We start from the raw sequence: 26752 nt of genomic DNA, 5'->3' as shown, positions 1-26752 counted from the left end.
GGAAAACATCGTTATGATATATGTAGCCTAATGTGTGATGTTACGCTTTGTAATGTACTTAGTGATATAAATTTGCATATATAGAGATACAGATATATATGAAGATGTGTGTGTGTGTGTAATTCGTAAATTAATGTATTTATGTACATATCCATTTATCTCGGGATACTCACCACCAGATATCACGAAAGTTCTAGATTATTTCTAAGGTGCTTCATGATGTGTAGTTTAAATCGTTAACGACTCATACTTTACTGTGTCTCACTGGTGCAGTGTCCGGTGCATGTGTTTGGTTTCCAAAACAAAAAACATACTGCTCCGTATATGAACTATCAAGATCTAATCCAAGATTGTTAAAAGATAAAAATAGAAAATGAAATTAAAAAACCGAAAATGGCAGCTAGGTGACGTGGCTCCCTCTATTATGAAATGACGACCCTTGCAAAACCTTTCTGTCGGCGCCAATGCACAAGTGACGGGATACCCACGTCACTTATCCAATGTGTTCGTTTCTTGACCAAGGACTGATATTTTATCCAGTACGGACAGTCATTTTCTACATGACAGGGAGACAGTGCCGGATTCTGCACCTTTGAGTCATGGTCTGTTAAACAAAATGAGCTTAGTAAACGACAATGTTACACTGTACTTCACATGGGTGTAATATCGCCAATATATACTTAATGAACTGTAAAGTTTGCAACGCAATAAAAAAAAAATTAAAAATCTAGACTGAAATATGTTGGTATTTTAACTGCTACATTCATACACAAACAGAAACGACATCGGCACTTTACTAAGAACATTATATCTGAACAGTCAGATACAACATACACGAACATGGTCTTTTTGGCTTTTGTCACTTTTAACGTCTCATTCCTAGATTACATTAACTGTTGTGTTGTTTTCTTTCATTAACAAAACGTTCCAGTGATTCCACTTGGCTGATTATGTCTCTAACATGCAGATTTGACTTTAGAATCTAATGTTTTTAGGATGCTAACACCACTCCAGTTTGTGATTTTGAATAACATACTATGTTGTTTTTTTCTGTTGACAGTTGCACGATGGCAGGCGGCTTGTTTTGCTTTTAATGAGAGTATCGTATGTACAAGCGTATGTTGTTAACGATTTTCATGTTATGTATAGCGTCTGTATGTCTGAATTTATCATTTGCTTTTTAGTTAAAATGTGTGTGAGTGTTTATGTACTTGGTACATATGTAGGGTCGTTCGTTTGCATGTTAACTGTGTGCTTAAAGAACCTTTTTGTGGTTTTATTCTCTAAAAACCTAATAACAGCGTTGCACCTGTTTCACAAACTTGTTATTTGCTGTGGATGTGGAATGATTTGGTGGGAGGGTTTGCTTGTTTTACACTTGTCATGTTGTTTGGCCGTAGTGAAGTATGTAAGTAATTTTGAATTTATGTTCACAAATACTTTTGTCATAAGAATTGATCCAGCTCAGCTCTTGCTTTTCTTCACCTCTCTCTTTAGTCTAACTTGCTTTTTCTGCTTGTTGCAAGATTCATCTGACCTATATTAACTTCACTGTTGAATTGAGACGTTAAAATGCACTAAAACAGTCCCTTCTTTCACGAACTGGGGCACAAAGTGTTTTCCCCTCTTTTTCTTTAGATTTTCTTGTGGGGTTTATCAATTTTATTTTTAATGACGACTTGGAAGTACAGCCCACCAGTTTAGAACAAAAGGAAAAATATACTTAATAACCTTCGTGGTTCCCAAGCGTCGTTCTAAAGTGATATAGGAATTTTTGGCAATTAATTCTTGGTTTATGTTTTCAATTTTGTGTGAGTGGGTACAGGAAGAATGAAATGTAATGTTTTGGCCCCATATATGATTCCTTTAATGCTTATAACACTGTCACAGTAGTAAAGAAGTAATATCCTAAATATGAAATACGTTTTGTTTCCAACTATCTGCAGGCGGAGCTCCCATCATCACCCTTCCTCCTGCCACTGAAGGTTAGCGCATTCGTCATGTTTTGTTTTATGTATTTACCTGTGTTGATCACAGTTTTAGGTGTATATTTACTTGGTGTATTGCTCACATTTAATGATCACAGTTTTCGTTATCGCTGTCCAGTGATTGTGTTCTCTAATGTACACACACACACACACACACACACACACACACACACACACACACACGTGGCTGGGTTATAATGTCATTTCCTTCCTTTTCTGTCAATCTGACTTTTATCTGTCTCGATGTTTATCTCTCTGCGTCCCTCACCCTCTCTCAGTCTATATGTTCTCCTTTTTGTTTTGTTCTGTCTTGGTCGCTCACACACTCTGCGCGCGCGCGCTCGTGTGTGTGTATGTGTGTGTGTGTGTGTGTGTGTGTTCTCTAATGCTTAATACTTAATACTTAAGTCTTGGTGGACCTGACAGTCATCAAGCCGACAAACAGTCAACAGATTTATTTATTTATTTATATATACAGTATATATACACGTATGTTTATATATGTATGCATAGGAAAAACAAATAAAATTGCACGCAGGAAAAAATACAAAAAAGTGGTCGGCGCTGTTGTGTCGCGACGCGCTCCCTCTGGGGAGAGCAGCCCGAATTCCACACAGAGAAATCTGTTGTGATAAGAAGAAATACAAATACAAAGATATATATATATTTGTGTGTGTGTGTGTGTGTGCGCGTGTGTGTGTGTGTACTAAGTAAATCAAACTGAGGCGAAAGATGATAGACAAATGTGGTTCTGTTCGAATTGTCAGTATGCCATCATCAATCCTTTCTATTTTATCCTAGACTGCGCTCTTGCTCGTACGGACCTGGTCTTTGTCATCGACTCGTCCACGAGTGTGACAGCTGAAAACTTCCAGAAGGTCAAAGACTTCCTCAAGGAGTTCCTGGCCATCACAGACATTGACTCTGGCAACGTTCGCGTTGGAATGACACTTTACAGTACTGCTGTAAGTGAGTCTCTTGTCGTTATGGATGTTCAGAGCGCGCGCACTTGTGTGTGAGAGAAAGAGAGAGACACTGACACTGATACTGACATATCTTATTGTCCATTCAACAATTAAGCCCTGTTGTGGGGTAATGATTTCATTCATTGATACTTTTAGGCATCCCACACACTGGCACTCACACTCATACTCGTGCATGCCCAACACACATACACGCGCGCGCGCGCGCGCGCGCACACACACACACACACACACACACACACACACACACACACACAGAGAAAGTAATGGAATCATCTCGGGATTAATTAGTGCTTTGCTCAGAGATCTCTTTTCTAATGTACATTGCCTCTGCAATATATCTAGTTAGCAGTTTCATTGTTGTTTGACAATAAACTAAGCGTTTGACAGAGAGAGAGAGAGTGAATGGAGCAGGCTTTCTTCCCATGCAAGTTTAAGCATTTTATCGCAGTTCAGTGTATCTGTTTTTGTTTTGTTTTTCCTTTCCATCTTCAATCTCTATTCGTTGTGGTCTAAAACTGTGTGTTTATAATAAACACACACATACACACGTACATGCTCTCTCTCTCTCTCTCTCTCTCTCTCTCTCTCTCTCTCTCTCTCTTTATGCCTCATTCTTTCTATCTGTCCTGTGGAGCTCTGTGTGTGTGTGTGTCAAAGTCAAAGTCAAAATCAAAATTTTATTTCACTATGATGGTTGAATAAGCAGCAGTTGTTATTTTTGTTGTTATTGTTGTTTTTACATTAAGCCATCTGAAAAAAATAGAACAAGAGCTTAAAAAGATTGAGTACATACTTATACATACATACACTCAAGATTCGTGTGGAAGTGGAAAACATAACTTCTTTTCTCTCTCTCTTTCTGAGCGTGTGTGCGTGCGTGTGTTTAAGAGTACTTAAGTCTTGGTGTGAACCTGACAGTCATCGAGCCGACAAACAGTCAACAGACTATCATGAATATGAACGGCCACCGAATCACTCAAAAACATTGACCCCACCGTTATCCCTATTTCAGCCAAAGAGCTTGATATAGTGATATTCTCAGTCATTGGTTTAAGTCAATCAACCAGTTTTTGAAGTATCATTGACTTCAGTTCCGTATCCTCCTGTCGTGTCTTTGCAGGTGCATCTTCAATTCCACCTCAATGAGTACACCAACACAGAGGACTTGGTGGAGGCTGTGGACAATATTCCCTACAAGTTCGGTAGCACAAACACGGCTGGCGGTCTGAAGACGATGCGGACTGAAATGTTCACCCCGGTCAACGGGGATCGTCCCGATGTGCCCAATGTGTGCATTGTCATCACTGGTGAGTCACATGGGTTCGTGGACCGTATGCCCTGTTGTTTTGTCTTTGTTTTTGAGTGTATGTCTGTCTCTGTCTCGGGGGTAGGGGAAATGGGGCTGGAAAAGGCAGTTGTGGTGAACCCTTCAAAACCAGCAAATGGGGGACATTTGAATTCCCTAAAAGAACAGAACCATTTGTTATGCCTGATATTATTTCAGTTTCAGTGAACCATACCACACAGTGATCTAGATACACCACTTACCATTTAGTGGTGGTCTCAGTTAAGCAGGAGGGAAACCTAATCCACTGACCTCCCAAAGCTGCCCATGTTATAGCCATAAGAATTAAATACCACACACAAATGATAAATTAGTTATTTTGCATCGTTTCTGTACAGCAAAAGAAAAATGTTTTTGCTGTCCTTTGGGCTGACCATTAGATTGAATTTTTTGTTCCTTTATTTTGCAAACCTCACTGCTACACGTGAACATTACCAAATGAAACTGCACGTGCCACAGTTCCAGTCTTGTGCAGATCACGGATTCCTCGGCAGCGAAACTTCTCGGACTGATTTCTGTCTTGGTGTTGCAGACGGTGTGTCCAATATCAACAGCAGAAGAACTATTCCAGAGGCGCAGCTTGCCCATGACGAAGGCATCCACATCTACGCCATCGGTATCGGGCTGACGGACACTCGGGAGCTGGACGGAATCGCTACACCTCCTGCCGCTGACAACAGCTTTGCTGTTACTGGCTTCGATGAACTGAGCTTCCTCAACCAGAGGATCTTTGGCTCCCTCTGTCCAGGTGTGTAGTGTGGGTCTGCACCCAGTAGGCCTATCGACACATGGGGCTAGCGGGGGGAGCACAAATTAGACGCAAGATAACATGAAGATAGTTTGCATCTTTACATGAAGATAGATGTGCACGTATGTGTGTGTCAGTGAGAGAGAGAGAGAACTGAGAACTCAAATTTTTTTTATTCAAGGATTAAGATTTTAGGCATGGTCCATTCTTCCAACCTGTCCTTGCTAATCTATATCAAATACAGTAACACATATATATTTAATTGAAAGGGGAAAAAGCGAGAAGGAAAAACAAAACAGAAAGAAGTCCTGCAGACGGAATATGATAAAGAAAACACACACACACACACACACACACACACACACAGATTGACAGCTATTGTCACCACCATGATGGAATGAAATGAATATATTCATGCATGCACACAATTTAGAAGAAAATAAAAGAAATGCAAACAAGCAAACTAAACAAAGTGAATGTAAAGAAATTAGGACAGAATAAGAACAAGAGCAAAACAAAAACAAGGAGAAACAAAAACAACGGATCCAGTAAGTATAAATACCCTCATTGTTACTGCCAACGGTCGCTTCTATATCTGAGTCATTTATGGTTGGAAGGATTGAAGATATTTATGGAGATCTGACTTGAACGTAGGTAGAGAACTGGTCGTTTGTATATGTACAGGGAGTGAGTTCCATAGGGATGCACATGAAAATGCAAAACTTGTTTTGAACATATCAATACTGGTGCGTGGTAAAATGTACTTGTTCGAGCCGTGTCGGCATGAGGCTCGGGTAAGCAAATGTAGATGTTGTGGTGCCAAGCTATCGTGCACGTTGTACATAAGTAACGCTTTGTTGAATACTAACTGCTTTTGTAAGGGAAAGGTGTTTAATCTGGCTTGTATTTCAAAAGTTGACAATGAAGGATCTGGTAAAATTGTTTTGGCTGCTCTCTTGTGAAGGGAGTTTAGCTTCTTAAGATGAACACCTGCAGCACAATTCCAGAATACAGATGCGTAATTAATGTGAGAAAGACAGAGAGAGGGGGAGAGAGACGGAGACACAGAGAGAGAGAGATTGAACGAAAAGCTGTGGTATCAAAGATGCTCCTGACAAATCATCTGGTAAGTGCAGCATGTCCATATCTTTTATTATCTGTGGTGCTGACTTGTTGTTTTTTATCTCGTTACTTCCATGATTATTAATTCATGGGTGTCTTTCTTTCCCACCACGTACAAACCGATCTTTCTTCTGGTTTCAGATATGTTCACAATGCCTCCTACGACACAAGGTAAGTATCCCGAAGATACAATTATGTATTTCGATAATAGTACAAGGTGGGAACATCGGGACAAAACTGAATGAAAAGAAGGATAATGAACATTTTTAAAATTGATAAGCTTTCACAAATATTCTCACTCGCTTGTTAGTGTACATCAACTTACCGTTGCACACATGTTGGCATAAAGATAATCATGAGCATTATAATTTACAAATAGAGGCTTATACACTTACACACACGCACGTGCATAACGTGCAAATCCACAAATACTGACATTCACATGCAGATCTACACACACGCACGCACATATGCACACATTTTTAATAATATGTGCTGAATCTATTTTTTCAGATTCAAATTGTTATGTTTGTGTCAAGAACAACCGTGTTTTATAATTGAATGGAAAACGGCATCATTAACTATTCCAATAAATGAATGCTGAAGGGAATATTCTCATTGTAATCATTTTTATCAAGAGGACGGATAATGTTGTACGTGACAATCATAAAAGGACAGACAAACAAAGAGACGGATGGGACAGGGATATGCCATGTGCAGTTGAAGTTAAAATCGGTTCGACTTGTACTGATTTGATGAGATGGATGGATGATCTGATCGGTGGATGGACAAACAGAGGTAGATGAGCCAGACATTAGTAAATCTTTCAAAAGAACCCTGTCTCTCTCTTTCTCTGCATCTCTTTTTCTCTCTGTCTCTGTCTCTCTGTCTTGTCTTTCCCATTGTCACCATTTCTGTTGTAAAATGAAAGCTGCGATATGACCAAACATGTTGCCATGTCTATTTTTTTAGCTTAAGGGCAGCCCCAAGCTAAAAACGTTAGTCTTGGGCTTTTTGTTACAGTTTATTTATTGTCACTGAGCTCACCGTTATATATTTTGCGGTTGTTGCGTTCTTCATGATTTTTTTTTCAGTTAAGACATATGTGCACCACGTGCACCCTATTTGTATACGGTCAGTGATCTTACACTGAAAATCTGGAGTTCCTGAGAACTCGCTCTCTCGCTCTCGCTCTCTCTCTCTCTCTCTCTCTCTCTCTCTCTCTGACCAGTCTCGTTGGATCCCGCTTCTTCCCACTGTTTTATTTCACTTAGTGTAGATCCCACATCAAAGCAATATAATGAGCTGTACAGTTCCAGAAAAAAATTCTTGGAGACTATCAATGTTTCAGCACCACCAGCCACGACTACTACTACTACTACTACTACAACCACAACGCCCAAACCAACCACAAGAAGTAGGCAATCCATGAAAAAATATATACTTCTGAGTCTGGTTGCGATCACGTTTGCCATTTTTTTCTCATTTTCATGTTTGTCGGTATCTTGTACTCTTCATGTAAATGTCTGCACATCAGTTTGCATGCATATTTTCAAAGGCGGTAAGAACTCTAAGACACAAATGAATGTATTTATCAAAAGTAACGTCACATTTCCATGACAATGTGCATTATTTGTATTGGTTGCCCACAATTTCTTCAGATGTTATCGAGCCATTGTGTGCTTAAATATTTCAACCATGCTACTTCAGGAATTTTGTTTTCTTCAGGATATCAATAAAGAGCACCAGCATTCTTTCTCTTTCTGCAGTGCACTCTTCTTTTGACTTGAGCATACTGCATTTCTGTGTCCTTTCTACAAACATTGGTCAAAGTGCATGCCGGGAGAATGATGACAAACATAACTCATCATGTATAATGCTCTTGTTAGTATGTACAATTCTTTTGGTGAATACTTTCTTTACAGTGCTTTGGTTATGACACTTCTTAGCAGATTTCTTGTTCACATATTCTTCAAATTGCTTGTGAATATTTGTTGATTGCTTGCTGTTCACATATTCAGATACAGAGTATCTCTCTTTTATATTTCTTTTATCTATGAGCCTGGTAAATGGAACATGATATATTCGCTTGTATTTTGAATGTCCGTTTGCAAAATATTTTGTAATATTTTCTCCTTTGGATTATCATTTCTTGCGACTATGGATGTTAGACTTCTGGACTGGCCATTCACCTCTATTTTTTTTTAAATGAATAGTAATGGCAGGCTTATTAGGACAACGTTTTTCTTGCTTTTCTCCTGAAAACCAGTGCAGGTACAAGAATAGCAGACTCACTGATTTTTTTCCACATTACGCATTGTTTGAAAGCTGTGATTTAGCGAGTTGAAAAAAAGCGGGAGCGGGGGACGTCATAAAGATATATTACTTTGAGTCCCCCCCACACACACACCCCTTGTAAGATGCAAACCACCAGTCACACCTGAAGGTATGCGACCTGTGTATAAGAACTAAGATAATTCACTTTTATATCACATGTATATTTGAAATTGGCTAAAGGCATCGTTTAACCAGCAGCTGACAAATTTGCCATGAAACCATAACAATGTGTAATTCTAAGTTCTTCTCCTGCAGGATACAAACCACTAGTCACACCCGATGGTATGCGACCTGCGCAAATAAACTAACATAATCCACTTTTATATCACATGTTTGTTTGAAATTTACTGAAGCAGCAGCAGGCAATTTTGCAATGAAGCCATAAAAATGCATTTTGTTTGTTTTGCTCTTGCAGTATACAAACCACCAGTCACACCCCATGGTATGCGACCTGCGCACATAAACTGAGATAATCCACCTCTTATCACATGTTATTTCAAATTCACTACAGACGTCATTTAATCAGTGACTGACAATTTTGCAATGAAACCATGACAGTGTGTGATTCTCAGTTTTTTTTCTCCTGTAGATATACCTACAACCGAAAGAAATACGACCTGCATACATGAACTGAGATAATTCCCCTTTATATTGGAATTGTTATTATCATTATCGTTATTATTATCATTATCATCATCATCATTATTATTATTATCATCATCATCATTATATAGCACCTATCTTCGATCAGAGACCAAACTCTAAGCACTTTACAAACACTGTCATTTGTATAACAGGCTGCCAACCAGGATAGAATGTAATGACAGCTGCTTTTTGACGCTTATCATTCGTTTCCTGTGTCATTAAGTCAGGCTTCAGTCACACACACACACATACTCGAGTATATTAGAGTGGATTTTCTTTCATAATTTTGCCAGAGACAACCCTTTCATTGCTGTGACCAATTGTTGTTTATCCTGATGTTAAAGAATGTATCTTTTTTAACAGGGTTTTTTCTTCATTCTGTTTCATTGACGAATTGTCTTTTGTTGTAATATCTAATGTATTTCTTATTTTCAACTCACATGTATGAATATAGTCCAAATGATAACATGATCTCTCTCTCTCTCTCTCTCTCTCTCTCTCTCTCTCTCTCTCTCTCTCTCTCTCTCTCTCTCTCTTTCTCTCCCTCTGACCAGTCTCGTTGGATCCCACTTCTTCCCACTGTTTTATTTCACTTAGTGTAGATCCCACATCAAAACAATATAATGAGCTGTACAGTTCCAGAAAAAAATTCTTGGAGACTATCAATGTTTCAGCACCACCAGCCACGACTACTACTACTACTACTACTACAACCACAACGCCCAAACCAACCACAAGAAGTAGGCAATCCATGAAAAAATATATACTTCTGAGTCTGGTTGCGATCACGTTTGCCATTTTTTTCTCATTTTCATGTTTGTCGGTATCTTGTACTCTTCATGTAAATGTCTGCACATCAGTTTGCATGCATATTTTCAAAGGCGGTAAGAACTCTAAGACACAAATGAATGTATTTATCAAAAGTAACGTCACATTTCCATGACAATGTGCATTATTTGTATTGGTTGCCCACAATTTCTTCAGATGTTATCGAGCCATTGTGTGCTTAAATATTTCAACCATGCTACTTCAGGAATTTTGTTTTCTTCAGGATATCAATAAAGAGCACCAGCATTCTTTCTCTTTCTGCAGTGCACTCTTCTTTTGACTTGAGCATACTGCATTTCTGTGTCCTTTCTACAAACATTGGTCAAAGTGCATGCCGGGAGAATGATGACAAACATAACTCATCATGTATAATGCTCTTGTTAGTATGTACAATTCTTTTGGTGAATACTTTCTTTACAGTGCTTTGGTTATGACACTTCTTAGCAGATTTCTTGTTCACATATTCTTCAAATTGCTTGTGAATACTTGTTGATTGCTTGCTGTTCACATATTCAGATACAGAGTATCTCTCTTTTATATTTCTTTTATCTATGAGCCTGGTAAATGGAACATGATATATTCGCTTGTATTTTGAATGTCCGTTTGCAAAATATTTTGTAATATTTTCTCCTTTGGATTATCATTTCTTGCGACTATGGATGTTAGACTTCTGGACTGGCCATTCACCTCTATTTTTTTTTAAATGAATAGTAATGGCAGGCTTATTAGGACAACGTTTTTCTTGCTTTTCTCCTGAAAACCAGTGCAGGTACAAGAATAGCAGACTCACTGATTTTTTTCCACATTACGCATTGTTTGAAAGCTGTGATTTAGCGAGTTGAAAAAAAGCGGGAGCGGGGGACGTCATAAAGATATATTACTTTGAGTCCCCCCCACACACACACCCCTTGTAAGATGCAAACCACCAGTCACACCTGAAGGTATGCGACCTGTGTATAAGAACTAAGATAATTCACTTTTATATCACATGTATATTTGAAATTGGCTAAAGGCATCGTTTAACCAGCAGCTGACAAATTTGCCATGAAACCATAACAATGTGTAATTCTAAGTTCTTCTCCTGCAGGATACAAACCACTAGTCACACCCGATGGTATGCGACCTGCGCAAATAAACTAACATAATCCACTTTTATATCACATGTTTGTTTGAAATTTACTGAAGCAGCAGCAGGCAATTTTGCAATGAAGCCATAAAAATGCATTTTGTTTGTTTTGCTCTTGCAGTATACAAACCACCAGTCACACCCCATGGTATGCGACCTGCGCACATAAACTGAGATAATCCACCTCTTATCACATGTTATTTCAAATTCACTACAGACGTCATTTAATCAGTGACTGACAATTTTGCAATGAAACCATGACAGTGTGTGATTCTCAGTTTTTTTTTCTCCTGTAGATATACCTACAACCGAAAGAAATACGACCTGCATACATGAACTGAGATAATTCCCCTTTATATTGGAATTGTTATTATCATTATTATTATCATTATCATCATCATCATTATTATTATTATCATCATCATCATTATATAGCACCTATCTTCGATCAGAGACCAAACTCTAAGCACTTTACAAACACTGTCATTTGTATAACAGGCTGCCAACCAGGATAGAATGTAATGACAGCTGCTTTTTGACGCTTATCATTCGTTTCCTGTGTCATTAAGTCAGGCTTCAGTCACACACACACACATACTCGAGTATATTAGAGTGGATTTTCTTTCATAATTTTGCCAGAGACAACCCTTTCATTGCTGTGACCAATTGTTGTTTATCCTGATGTTAAAGAATGTATCTTTTTTAACAGGGTTTTTTCTTCATTCTGTTTCATTGACGAATTGTCTTTTGTTGTAATATCTAATGTATTTCTTATTTTCAACTCACATGTATGAATATAGTCCAAATGATAACATGATATCTCTCTCTCTCTCTCTCTCTCTCTCTCTCTCTCTCTCTCTCTCTCTTTCTCTCCCTCTGACCAGTCTCGTTGGATCCCACTTCTTCCCACTGTTTTATTTCACTTAGTGTAGATCCCACATCAAAACAATATAATGAGCTGTACAGTTCCAGAAAAAAATTCTTGGAGACTATCAATGTTTCAGCACCACCAGCCACGACTACTACTACTACTACTACTACAACCACAACGCCCAAACCAACCACAAGAAGTAGGCAATCCATGAAAAAATATATACTTCTGAGTCTGGTTGCGATCACGTTTGCCATTTTTTTCTCATTTTCATGTATGTCGGTATCTTGTACTCTTCATGTAAATGTCTGCACATCAGTTTGCATGCATATTTTCAAAGGCGGTAAGAACTCTAAGACACAAATGAATGTATTTATCAAAAGTAACGTCACATTTCCATGACAATGTGCATTATTTGTATTGGTTGCCCACAATTTCTTCAGATGTTATCGAGCCATTGTGTGCTTAAATATTTCAACCATGCTACTTCAGGAATTTTGTTTTCTTCAGGATATCAATAAAGAGCACCAGCATTCTTTCTCTTTCTGCAGTGCACTCTTCTTTTGACTTGAGCATACTGCATTTCTGTGTCCTTTCTACAAACATTGGTCAAAGTGCATGCCGGGAGAATGATGACAAACATAACTCATCATGTATAATGCTCTTGTTAGTATGTACAATTCTTTTGGTGAATACTTTCTTTACAGTGCTTTGGTTATGACACTTCTTAGCAGATTTCTTGTTCACATATTCTTCAAATTGCTTGTGAATATTTGTTGATTGCTTGCTGTTCACATATTCAGATACAGAGTATCTCTCTTTTATATTTCTTTTATCTATGAGCCTGGTAAATGGAACATGATATATTCGCTTGTATTTTGAATGTCCGTTTGCAAAATATTTTGTAATATTTTCTCCTTTGGATTATCATTTCTTGCGACTATGGATGTTAGACTTCTGGACTGGCCATTCACCTCTATTTTTTTTTAAATGAATAGTAATGGCAGGCTTATTAGGACAACGTTTTTCTTGCTTTTCTCCTGAAAACCAGTGCAGGTACAAGAATAGCAGACTCACTGATTTTTTTCCACATTACGCATTGTTTGAAAGCTGTGATTTAGCGAGTTGAAAAAAAGCGGGAGCGGGGGACGTCATAAAGATATATTACTTTGAGTCCCCCCCACACACACACCCCTTGTAAGATGCAAACCACCAGTCACACCTGAAGGTATGCGACCTGTGTATAAGAACTAAGATAATTCACTTTTATATCACATGTATATTTGAAATTGGCTAAAGGCATCGTTTAACCAGCAGCTGACAAATTTGCCATGAAACCATAACAATGTGTAATTCTAAGTTCTTCTCCTGCAGGATACAAACCACTAGTCACACCTGATGGTATGCGACCTGCGCAAATAAACTAACATAATCCACTTTTATATCACATGTTTGTTTGAAATTTACTGAAGCAGCAGCAGGCAATTTTGCAATGAAGCCATAAAAATGCATTTTGTTTGTTTTGCTCTTGCAGTATACAAACCACCAGTCACACCCCATGGTATGCGACCTGCGCACATAAACTGAGATAATCCACCTCTTATCACATGTTATTTCAAATTCACTACAGACGTCATTTAATCAGTGACTGACAATTTTGCAATGAAACCATGACAGTGTGTGATTCTCAGTTTTTTTACTCCTGTAGATATACCTACAACCGAAAGAAATACGACCTGCATACATGAACTGAGATAATTCCCCTTTATATTGGAATTGTTATTATCATTATCGTTATTATTATCATTATCATCATCATCATTATTATTATTATCATCATCATCATTATATAGCACCTATCTTCGATCAGAGACCAAACTCTAAGCACTTTACAAACACTGTCATTTGTATAACAGGCTGCCAACCAGGATAGAATGTAATGACAGCTGCTTTTTGACGCTTATCATTCGTTTCCTGTGTCATTAAGTCAGGCTTCAGTCACACACACACACATACTCGAGTATATTAGAGTGGATTTTCTTTCATAATTTTGCCAGAGACAACCCTTTCATTGCTGTGACCAATTGTTGTTTATCCTGATGTTAAAGAATGTATCTTTTTTAACAGGGTTTTTTCTTCATTCTGTTTCATTGACGAATTGTCTTTTGTTGTAATATCTAATGTATTTCTTATTTTCAACTCACATGTATGAATATAGTCCAAATGATAACATGATCTCTCTCTCTCTCTCTCTCTCTCTCTCTCTCTCTCTCTCTCTCTCTCTCTCTCTCTCCCCCTCTGACCAGTCTCGTTGGATCCCACTTCTTCCCACTGTTTTATTTCACTTAGTGTAGATCCCACATCAAAGCAATATAATGAGCTGTACAGTTCTAGAAAAAAATTCTTGGAGACTATCAATGTTTCAGCACCACCAGCCACGACTACTACTACTACTACTACTACTACTACAACCACAACGCCCAAACCAACCACAAGAAGTAGGCAATCCATGAAAAAATATACACTTCTGAGTCTGGTTGCGATCAAGTTTGCCATTTATTTTGTCATTTTCATGTTTGTCGGTATCTTGTACTCTTCATGTAAATGTCTGCACATCAGTTTGCATGCATATTTTCAAAGGCGGTAAGAACTCTAAGACACAAATGAATGTATTTATCAAAAGTAACGTCACATTTCCATGACAATGTGCATTATTTGTATTGGTTGCCCACGATTTCATCAGATCTTATCGAGCCATTGTGTGCTTAAATATTTCAACCATGCTACTTCAGGAATTTTGTCTTCTTCAAGATATCAATAAAGAGCACCAGCATTCTTTCTCTTTCTGCAGTGCACTCTTCTTTTGACTTGAGCATACTGCATTTCTGTGTCCTTTCTACAAATGTTGGTCAAAGTGCATGCCGGGAGAATGATGACAAACATAACTCATCATGTATAATGCTCTTGTTAGTATGTACAATTCTTTTGGTGAATACTTTCTTTACAGTGCTTTGGTTATGACACTTCCTAGCAGATTTCTTGTTCACATATTCTTCAAATTGCTTGTATATATTAGGTCAGGTCAGGTCATTAGATCTGCTACTGGTAACCTGTAATCCAGTACAACCTGTTCAGGGTCGGGTTGCCGACGACTAAACCGGCACTCCCACCACTCCCTTCTGGGACTGGTGAGGCGGGTGGCTAGACACCCTTATGGAGATCCATAAAAGGGCGTCGGCTCAGGAGAGCCACCGACGGCCATCTAGCTCCACCGTGCTGTGTGCATGCCACACGCAGTTGGCCCCCGGGGTGTGTCTACCCATGCATGCGAAGTCTGGATCCGGCAGAATCTGCGGAAGAAACCTATCGGTTCAACGGAGAGGAAGGCGGTTACAGCAACGCACTGTGGAGTGCAGAGAGCAAGATGAGACACCGAAAGGATATCTTGGTCATCCACTGCATCCGTGCTCATCCTCCAGTCGTCTCGACTTAGTCTTGCCACTGGAAATTGGTGGACCCGGACGAGAGAGTGAGGTCGACGTTGCGCAACTCCTCTTCACTTTAAACAAACTCATCGCGCAAGTCATCAGTCATCCAAAATGACCTTTCATCCTTCATCATTTCATCACCCCCGAGTCCTGTGGCGACAGGCGAGCGACGAAACGACAGGTGTGGGTACACTGGCAGTCGCAGCCGCAGACCTGCACGCAGGCGGCTCAGGCCATAGGGTCGTTCTTCGTCGACAGGAGCAGCGATGGAGCTCGGCAGCCGTCTGAGCGTCTGAGCAGCCCTCTTTAGGAATGCACTGCTCACCTCCCTAGCATGAGGAAGGGGCTAGAAAAGGTGCCCTAAAAATTGCCTGCTCCATATCACCCTGGCCAGCATACCGCGGCTGGCGGGGACCCTACATCAGCGGTCGAAACAAAGAGAAAGAAAAGAAAAAAACAAGGATCGTTCCTCTCACCATTGGTGCTTGGAACATAAGGACTCTCCTGGACAGAGATAACGCAGACAGACCCCAAAGGAGAACAGCACTAGTTGCATCCGAACTCGCCAGATACAATATCGACATCGCAGCCTTGAGTGAGACTCGGCTTGCAGGCGAAGGCGAGCTCTGTGAACGGGGATCTGGTTACACCTTCTTCTGGAGTGGACGAGGAAGCGAAAAGCGACGTGAGGCTGGTGTTGGTTTTGCAGTAAAAACAGCACTTGTCAGCAAGCTAGCTGGAATCCCAAAGGGAGTCAACGATAGGCTTATGACCATGAAACTCCCACTGGCATCTGGCCAGAAGCACCTCACCATTGTCAGTGCCTACGCCCCAACCATGACCAACCCGGATGAAGTGAAGGCGAAGTTCTACGAGGACCTTCACTCTGTCATTGCTGCCATCCCTAAAGCAGACAAGCTCATCATTCTTGGGGACTTCAATGCTAGAGTTGGCTCTGACTACATCTCCTGGGATGGAGTGATTGGAAAGCATGGTGTGGGCCACTGCAACCCAAATGGATTGCTTTTGCTTCAGACATGTGCAGAGCACGAACTGCTGATAACCAACACAGTTTTCTGCCTCCCTACCCGTAACAGGACGTCATGGATGCACCCTCGCTCAAAGCATTGGCATCTCATCGATTATGTCATCGTCAGGAAAAGGGATAGGCAAGATGTACGTGTAACAAAGACCATGTGCGGCGCCGAGTGTTGGACAGACCATCGCCTTGTAGTCTCGAAGCTGAATATTCGAATCCAGCCAAAGAGACGCCCCCAAGGCCAGAAGGCTCCAAAACGGCTCAACATCGCTAAGCTGAAAAACATCACCATCAAACAGTCCTTTGTGGAGCTGCTGGAAGATCGTCTGGAATCCGCCTCTCTGAACAACCAGAATGTGGAGTCTGACTGGAGGACCCTGCGTGAGCTGATCTATAGTACAGCTTCAGAGACCCTGGGACCCATGATCAGAAAGCACAAAGACTGGTTTGATGAAAACTGTGATGAAATCAAGCAGCTTCTGGATGAGAAACGCCGTCTGCATCAAGCCCACCTGAGCAACCCAAAGTCCACATCAAAAAAGGATGCGTACAATGCCATCCGCAGGACTGTTCAGCAAAAGTTACGCCAGATGCAGGATAAGTGGCTGAGTGACAAAGCTGATGAGATCCAGGGATATGCTGACAGGCACGATATGAAGAGGTTCTATGATGCCTTAAAAGAAGTCTACGGCCCCACATCCTCAGGATCATCCCCCCTCCTCAGTGCAGATGGGAATACCTTGATCACCGAGAAGGAGAACATTCTCGAACGATGGGCTGAGCACTTCAACAGTGTCTTAAATCGCCCTTCCTCCATAAATGATGAAGCCATAGACCGTCTCCCACAAGTCCCCACCAACGAAGCACTGGACGATCCGCCAACACTTCTTGAGACCCAGAAAGCAATCCGTCTGCTATCCAGTGGCAAAGCACCTGGCTCAGACTCCATACCAGCAGAGGTCTACAAGGATGGAGGCACTGTGCTGACTGAGAAGCTTCATCAGCTGTACTCACTCATGTGGAAAGAAGAGACGATCCCCCAGGATTTCAAAGATGCATCTATCATTCACTTGTACAAGCGAAAGGGGAACCGGCAAGCCTGTGATAACCATCGGGGCATTTCCCTGCTCTCCATCGCAGGCAAGATACTTGCCAGGATCCTACTAAACCGCCTCACAGCACACCTTGACCAAGGTCATTTGCCTGAGAGCCAATGTGGATTCCGGAAAGAGCGCGGAACCACCGACATGGTGTTCTGAAGGCAGCTGTTTAAGAGGAAATGCCATGACATAAATGTGTATTCTAGTTCTCCACCTATGTCAACCACTAGTCACACCGATGGTATGAGAGGACTGTGAGCATATCCAAACTAACTATCCACTCTGTAATTAAATTTTCCTTGGATCAGCCAACAGAGGCAATTGCAGTGAGTCCATAAATAAACATTTGTTTGTTTTGCTCTTGCATAAAACTCCAGTCAACACATGGATGCGCCTGGCCAAACGATGTTCACCTTCATGTTATTGCAATTCTTACATGAGTCCTTATCAGAGATGACATGTTGCAATTGAACCATGAATGTCGAATTCTCAGTTTTATTCTCTGTAGATAACTACAACCGAAAGAAAACGACTGTCATGAACTAGAAATCACCTTAAGGAATTGTTTGTTTATGTTATTTACTGTCCCTCAAGTGATTAAGCATACAATTGCACTCTAGCCGATCAAACAGTTTCCCACTTTCCACAAACTTCTGTTACCACTGCAACAGGAAAATGTAATGTACCTGCATTTCGCACAGTCCCTGGTACCATACGTCAGGCCCAACACACAGCAACGTACTCGAGTATATTAGAGTGGAGTCTTTCAATATTGCAGACAACTTCTGTCACGAATTGTGACCTGACGTTAAGATGATCTTTCAGGATTTTCTACGTTCAGACAAGTGCTCTTTTGTTGTAACTCATGTAATCTATTCTGGAACCACAAGTAGGATTAGTCATTGAAACAAGCTAGTCTCGAGCAGTTCTGTTCTCCCCACTCTACTTGTCACGCCTGCGACCATTACGTTGTCCACACTTCCACGATCAAGGGGAAACCACATCAAAACAATGCTCAGTAGAAAATCTTGAGACATCAAGTGGCAGACACCCCAGCACACAGTAGTCTCCAAAAAGCCCAACCATACCCAGCAGTACATCCTATGAAATATCCCACTTCGGCTGGGTGGACACAGTTGCCTTATTGCCAACATTCGGATCTTGTACTCTCATAAATGTCTATCTTTGGGCACTGCAATCAAGGGGAAGAGACCCTCTAGAGACAAAGAAGTAGCTTTCAGAAGTACTAATTTCCTGAAAGTGCATTATCACTGATTGGTGAGGGATTTCATCAGATTGGACGAACAAATTGTGGTGCTTAAAAGCGCATTGTCAACCAGTGACTACTTCAGAATTTAGATTCTACAGGAAAGTCAAAAAGCTCCGACAATTCTTTCCTTCTTGTCTGCCCCAACTGTAGCATACCATTTCTGTGTCCTTACTATCAACATCTTCGCTCAAAGTGATCGGAGAATGATGATCTACAAACCACAGTATAGCCACTCTCACAATTCTTTGGGATACACGGGCTTTTGGTTCATTCAGCGATTTCATTGGTCACACACCAAATCTTATATATTTGTTGATTGCTTGCTGTTCACATACTCAGGTACTGAGTATCTCTCTTTTATTTTTCTTTTATCTATGAGCCTGGTAAATGGAATATTATATATTCGCTTGTATTTTGAATGTCCATTTGCAAAATATTTTGTAATATTTTCTTCCTTTGGGTTATCACTTCTTGCGACTATGGATGTTAGACTTCTGGACTAGCAATTCGTCTCTATTTTTTTTTTATAAATAAATAGTAATGGCAGGCTTATTAGGACAACGTTTTTCTTGCTTTTCTCCTGAAAACCAGTGCAGGTACCAGAATAGCAGACTCGCTGATTTTTTCCACATTACGCATTGTTTGAAAGCTATGATTTAGCGAGTTTAAGAAAAAAAAAGGGGGAGACGTCATAAAGATATATTACTCTGAGCCACACACACCCCCCTTGCAAGATGCAAACCACCATTCACACCTGAAGGTATGCGACCTGTGTATAAGAACTAAGATAATTCACTTTTACATCACATGTATATTTGAAATTGGCTAAAGGCATTGTTTAACCAGCAGCTGACAAATTTGCCATGAAACCATAACAATGTGTAATTCTAAGTTCTTCTCCTGCAGGATACAAACCACTAGGCACACCCGATGGTATGCGACCTGCGCAAATCCACTTTTATATCACATATTTGTTTGCTGCCAACCGGGATAGAATGTAATGACAGCTGCTTTTTGACGCTTATCATTCGTTTCATGTGTCATTGAGTCAGGCTTCAGTACTCACACAGTCAGGCACACACATACTAGAGTATATTAGAATGGATTTTCTTTCATGATTTTGCCAGAGACAGCCCTTTCATTGCTGTGACCAATTATTGTTTATTCCTGATGTTAAAGAATGTATCTTTTTTTAACAGGGTTTTTTCTTCATTCTGTTTCATTGACTAATTGTCTTTTGTTGTAATATTTAATGTAATGCTTATTTTCAGCTCACATGTATGAATATAGTCCAAATGATAACACGATTTCTCTCTCTCATTCACTCTCTTTGTCTGTCTGTGTTTGTGTGTGTCAAAAGCAGTGGAGTAGGAAGCAAACTTGGTAGGATGGTAGGTATGTATGCGTCATTCTATCTTTCTCTATGAAACGCTCTCTGAAGATGCCCCTCTTAGAGACCTGACATCAGAGACTTTGAGCTGTAATCTCCGGGGATAATCATAATGATACCATGGAAAACCATCAAGGTACTTAAATTACATGCTCTCACGAAGCAAATCATGTTCGCTTACTGTCTCACTTTTCCCATTTCAGTGCATATTTTGGTTGTGATAATCTAAGATCTCCAGTCTTCTTTATGCCAATCGTTTTAGTTAACTAGTAACTTAGATAGTTGGAAATCCATTTGGCGATTTGTCTGTATTTTTTTTCACACCTCTTAAAATATGGAGTTATCTCCCTTCCAATATATGTCATATAGATATTGCCCCTGCTTAAAATTGAAAAAAGCTTTAGCTCTAAAAACCTGTTCAAGCATAACAACTGAGTCTCCTCCTTTTCCCCTAAATTTCTGTTTTTATCCAGGTGTTTTACAGTCAGTTTGAATTTGATTGCATTGAAAATGATGAGTATGTATTGTGTGACATCAAGCATTGTTCTTTGTGATTAAAATCTTCAAATATGTTGAGTTTTGTATTACCCCTGTCTTATTTTCTGTCCGTAGCACCGACTACGACGCCACGACAACCAGGTAATAATCATGTTTGTGCATATCATTTGTGCGCACAACTGCATTTCTTTTCTTTACTATTTTTGTTTCTTTGGGGGTTTTTTGGCGACTAAACCTGTGTTTGTGATGTATACTTTGAACGAAACGTATTCTTGAATTAGCCCAAAGTATTTTATGATTTCATTCAAACTCTCAATATTGTGCAAATCTTGTTTGATAGACTCCTGCAAAAGTTGCAAAAGCGATATACAGCTTTCATTAATTTGTGTGTGTGTTGGAAGAAAATGTAGATTTTATTAATAACTGGTCTGTCTCTGTCTTCACCCAACAGATTTGTTTTACAATAATTCATTTTACAGCATTGCTGCATCTGTCAACCAACAGAACAGAACATACTCAAGTTCAGATTATTCGATAATAATTCAGCAGAACAAAACTCATTTAAAGTCATTTGTATTTTTGTCAAACTTTAGTTGTAAGTCATGGAAATGGATAGCGTTGTGTCATTAGTCTCACGTATTACTGTTTGCATCTGGCGAAAAACGTCTGAAACGTTTCAAATGCTTGAAGAAGGTAATGCGCTGCTCATCAGTCTTTTTTTTTAACATTATCTTATTTCATTTGTCTGTAATAAAGGTGCCTACTTTATATCCTCAGTATATAAAGGTGCTTTTGTGTAAAGCATGATTCATGTATAATGATTCCTTATGAAATATGCATTTCAGTTCACAAAGATACTGGTGTGGATTTGGTCTTCATGCTGGATGGCACAGTCAACAACCGGATCTTTAACTGGATGAAGAACTTTGTGCGCGATTTTGCCGGTCAGCTGAATGTGGACAGTGGAGACCACCGTGTGGGTGCCATGATTTACACCTCCAGACCAGATGGACAGTTCCAACTCAACAGATACAACTTCCAGGATGAGGTTACTTGTTATTTTGTCTTTCAAAACTGGTTAAAAGACCTGGAAAGTGTTTGATAGTAAATGTTTGTTTGGACATTTGTTAAAAAAAAAAAGCCTGCTGGAATGAGTGTTGGAATATAATACAAGTATTTAGAAATACGACTGAACAAGAGTAACACAACGTTTGAAGAGATAAGTACTAGGATTGTAATTTAGTTAATATCTTGTTAATGAGCGTGTTAAGAAGTTATACCAAAATAGATTTCAGGTACAAATGTGATTTCAAGACTGCACACAAGGATGCTTTTCTTCTAACGATTCTCCAGTTATACTTGGAGAGCAGTTCCTGAGATAAATGTGGTGTCCTCTCTTACATCTATACACCTGTACAATTCATCCTGCAAGGGGACTGTTCTTGAGCGCATCTCTTCCCTCAGGGAAGGGACACTCCAGCAGAATGTTGAGCAATCTGCTGTGCTTTCCACAGGGGCACACAGAGGACAGTTAGAAACACAGCTTGAACCTATCATGTCTGATCTGAGGCATTAAATATGGTACTTGCTTCAGGGATTGTAGAGAGTGATCAAAATGTTCTGTGGTCTTTCTCTGGTGATGGTCACGCACAGTTCATATCCCCATGCTGTCAGTCAGTATCCCTCCGAGTATCAGAAGACCAAGGTAGTCGCAATATGAAGCATCCATGTTAATTGACGTACTATAAGCAATGCAATATCTGTTTATAGTAAGTTACCAGACACCAAAGACCTTGACTAGATTTGGACAGGTGTGGTAGAGGCAATGCTCATTTTCTTTTTATATTTATGAGTGTCTGGATTTGTAATAACTATAGCGATGTTCGTGGTTTTTATTTTTATATGTGGTGATTTTTTTCTGGTGGGAATTTTCACAGCTGTGAAGACCATCTTCATTCCGTATCTCCCCTATGAGTTAATGTTTGGTAAAATAATAATGAGAACAACACCATTATCTATTCTCTCTCTTCTGAGAAATGTCACGTTTGGATTGCCATATTTACAGCCATATCCTTATTTTGAATTCTTTAGTCAAGTTGTTCACTGGTTATTGTAGATATTGCATGAATAGAATTGTTTTTCTACAAGCCAGACCTGTCTGTCGGCATGGTGAGGTGACTTTTCTGTTTAGCAGCTAAGCCAGATGTGTATCACAGATTTAACTTGATGGGCAGGTGATTGGGGCAGTGGATGGATTCCGTGGCACCGGTCTAGGGCGTGTGGACACAGCCAAGGCATTTGACTATGTGGGGAACACCATGTTCAGTGCACGTAATGGCGACCGCCCTCGTGCCCGCAACTATATTGTCTTGCTGACTGGCAATGAAAAGAGTCTGAATTCTGATAGAGCTGTGGCAGCTGCCAAGAACCTTAAGGTACTGTCTGTGTGGGAGGAGGGTGCTTGTTTTATTATATGTAAATAAAATTTGTTTTGGCGTGTATTTCCTTTATTCTTTGCTTACTTCATCTAATCAGTTATTTTGTTCTCACATTTAACCACTTGGTTTTATGAAGGTGATTTATTGTTTGTGTGTTCATTCGGCTATTATGTGCTTGCTTTTTAAATCCAGCAGCTCGTAAATGTATTATCGTTTCCAGCACAATCGCAGTGTGAGTCGACACTGTTCTCAGTTCCTCAGTTTGTCACGTGTAGATTTGCTGTGTGACGGCACTCCATAGGAAACTGTCGATGTTGTGTAAATGTGAAGCAGAAATCATGCACTGATGCCAAGATACATTACCATGTGGCGCGTTCAGAAAATCGTGATACTGGTTCACTTTTTAATCTTCCTTCCCTCTTCCACAACAGAAAGACCATATAATCTGCCTTCCAACGTCGTAACAGTTAAACACCGAACTGACCCTAGGTGTTGAAGGTGAAGAGAAATTCAAAGTTATGATGACTGGGCATCAGGATATTTCCCTTGTGATTACTGATAAAAATTATAAATATACTGATGTTGTTTTTGTAAGTCAGTTTTGTTTTGAAACGTGTGACAGAACTGTCTCAACCTTTCTTGTCAAAATTGTCATGGCATCAAAGTGACTAAAAGTGTAGCATTTTTGTAATCAAACAGCATGCTCATATGTGCCACTTTGAAGTAGACGATATGCTGCAGCGTAATCTTGTTATGATATTTCCTGAAATGGGTAACATTTGTTTGGTTCCAGTTTGCTCCGTTAAGCATCTAAATATGTTCAATGCAGATTTTGTTTCCACGCACTTTTGACCCAGGTGTGTCTATGTCCCTTCCCTTCCCTGCCTCTTCCTTGTCTTCGGTTTCTCCAGGTTTTAGAATTATGCATGCGTGTGAATAACTGGTACGAGAGCACTTTGATTTGTCTCTGCACACGATTCAACGCTATATAGATATCATTATTATTATTATTATTATCGTTATCATCATTATTATGTGAACGCCTGCTTTCAGTTTATGTGTCTCCCTCAATGTGTGTGTGTGTGCGTGAACCGAATTTGTAATAATGTCGTAAGCAAGGTGAAAGGTCAAGGACATCATCAGGCAAAATAGCAAAAAAACCAAGACAAATTCATTTCTCATATTCTATTTCCAGACAAATTCATTTCTCATATATCCTGTTTCCAGACAAATTCATTTCTCTTATCCAATTTCCAGACAAATTCATTTCTCATATCCTATTTCTTTCTATCAAATTTGGTCTAATGACTGGCCACAGTGACAGTAAAATTCTTAATGAAATTCACGGTCAAAGGTTGAGATCAAAATATACATGGCTGTGATAATAAAAGATAAAGCTTGTAACAAGATAGTCGAGTTCAGTCACCAGAGTTCAAGGTCACGACACAGAATAGTGTAAATAATAACTGTTAGAGTATGGTAGAGCATTGATTTATCATCCAGTATTCATCAAAACGTGGAACAGTGGTTGGTAATAGCCAAAATAAAAATGTTGTTGAACGTCAATTTTAATAGTCAAATGTCAAGGGTACAGCCGTGGCTTGATTCTACTTCTTTATGTGACTGTGTTCTGCTATCAGCTTTGTTAGTCTTGTACGTGCACTGAATATTACATTGCTCCATTTTCTATTTAGCCTGGTGACCTATCCAAAGTCTGCATTTTCCATCTTTTCCTCTGTGTGCATTGAAATCAGTTTTAAAGATAAAATAAAAGTCATAACAATGTGCAATTAGATATGTCCTGTTTTTACAGTATTCTTTTTCTCAGTTCCATATTTCATGTATAACGCAGGAGTCTTCAAGGCCTTGCCTCTCTAGGTGATAACATTTTACATATTCAAGTTACCACCATGGTTGACTCAGTAGTATGAGGAACCATATTTGACTACTTGTTATTGGTGGACCCGCATTTGACTTTGGAGCCCAAAGTCCTAAATATGCATGGGGATGCAGGTTTACGACGGCGTAGGGTTTAACTCAATTATCTGCACGGCACAAACAGCAGCAGTGACTGGTCCATCTTCTATATACTTGCTACATACATAAAACAGTATGATCCGTTCACACAAAATGGAAAGTGACCTAACGCCAGGGAGGTAATGTTTCAGGATCAAGGTACTGGCATCTACACCGTGGGTATCAATCTTGGGGACACCAAGGAGATTGACGCCGTGTCCTCCAAACCCCTTTCCTGGTTCCAGACCCTCATCAATTCAGAGTCAGAGCTCAATGAAGTCCCAGGCATCTACTCTTACAGAATTGGACAAGGTAAGCGTTTTTTTTCTGTTTATAGTTTGGTATATCAGCATATACATACGACTCTATGTGTGCATTGAGGTCCTGTCTGGTATTTTGTGTGCGTTCGTTTGAGTGTGGCTAAGGTGTGTGTTTATGTGTGTGGATGTTTTCAGGCTCATGTGCACGTGTATGTGTTTATTTATGCAATTATCCTTTTTTGTATTCGGTTTCCTATATATAGATGCCAAAAGGAGTAAATCGGATGAGAGAAACGTGATATGAGATTGTTTACACTAATGTTCCTGGCTTTTCATAGATCATAAAAGTGGGCTCCTAAAAGTCGTTGACAAAGAATTATTAAAAGTAACTCAGACGGCATTGACTGCAAGACACACAGCAACCAGCTGCATTTGAAACAGACAGGGGCATTTACTATGTTTGTAATCATTGGTATTCAGTGTGTGTCTTGATTGCGATATCCATAGTTTATAATAGACGCAGTGTATTAGGTCACACATATTAATATAGAATAAACAAAATGCCGACCATGTAGGCCTATTTCTGTAAGACCTAAAAGGGTGTTTAGCTTGCTTCTGGTTTTTATGTATATATGTATGTTATGCATATATGCGTTTGCATATATAAATTTTGTATGTGTTTTTTATATATGCGTCTTATGCATCTATGCGTGTGCATATATCTGTGTTAGATGTGTATAGTTCCATGTCTTTATACACACACATCGATCAGCTGCCTACAACTTTCACTCATATGTGTAAACAGATTGGGCTGTGTTTAATCGCCCAGCGTCGGTTATCTGTGTGTCGTTCTGCTGTGCAGAAATTTGTGTCATCATCTTCAGTCGGTGTATGTCAGTTTCCCGTTTCTTTTTATTCCACAGAACCACCACCAACAACCACAACAACGACAACAACAACAACCACCGCACCTCGCAGACAACCAGGTAAGTTTTTAAAGGTACATGTGCTATAGTGCTGTGCAGCTATTTTTTTGTTTTTGTCATAACTCAATGCAAATAACAAATTAAAAATATATATACGGTCCTTGTTTCTGAATATATCTGACTTAATGTACTTTTCTAACAAAACAGTGACTTTTATAATATTCGGTTCTGACCGGCCAAGTTTTTATTTCTGCACTGAATTTCGAGTGCATTCGGTGATGTTACTGTCAGTGTTAGTGTTTAATGTTTACTTCTTTATAGAGAGTGTACA

General features: G+C 39.6%; 1 protein-coding gene across 10 annotated transcripts in view; it reads left to right on the top strand.

Annotated features, from left to right (window-relative positions):
- The window catches only part of LOC143287281 (uncharacterized), a 224924-nt gene that overhangs the window by 168782 nt on the left and 29390 nt on the right, over positions 1–26752 (top strand). For 4 of the 10 annotated variants that reach the window (XM_076595285.1, XM_076595233.1, XM_076595227.1 and 1 more), the window contains 17 exons: positions 1947–1985; positions 2790–2953; positions 4095–4281; positions 4852–5067; positions 6331–6360; positions 7541–7606; positions 8942–8968; positions 9846–9911; positions 11247–11273; positions 12130–12195; positions 13531–13557; positions 14423–14494; positions 20896–20922; positions 21627–21829; positions 23016–23216; positions 25388–25547; positions 26419–26481. In XM_076595285.1, the coding sequence (XP_076451400.1) occupies positions 1947–1985; positions 2790–2953; positions 4095–4281; positions 4852–5067; positions 6331–6360; positions 7541–7606; positions 8942–8968; positions 9846–9911; positions 11247–11273; positions 12130–12195; positions 13531–13557; positions 14423–14494; positions 20896–20922; positions 21627–21829; positions 23016–23216; positions 25388–25547; positions 26419–26481 (1641 nt within the window). The remainder of the gene's footprint in view (positions 1–1946; positions 1986–2789; positions 2954–4094; positions 4282–4851; positions 5068–6330; positions 6361–7540; positions 7607–8941; positions 8969–9845; positions 9912–11246; positions 11274–12129; positions 12196–13530; positions 13558–14422; positions 14495–20895; positions 20923–21626; positions 21830–23015; positions 23217–25387; positions 25548–26418; positions 26482–26752) is intronic. The other 6 variants (XM_076595269.1, XM_076595246.1, XM_076595240.1 and 3 more) reach the window with 6 other exon arrangements.

The sequence above is a fragment of the Babylonia areolata genome, chromosome 1 (genome assembly GCF_041734735.1).
Source record: "Babylonia areolata isolate BAREFJ2019XMU chromosome 1, ASM4173473v1, whole genome shotgun sequence".
In the NCBI taxonomy this organism is placed as follows: domain Eukaryota; kingdom Metazoa; phylum Mollusca; class Gastropoda; order Neogastropoda; family Buccinidae; genus Babylonia; species Babylonia areolata.
The sequence above is the reverse complement of the archived record's forward strand: the minus strand, read 5'-3'. Positions and strand labels throughout refer to the sequence as shown.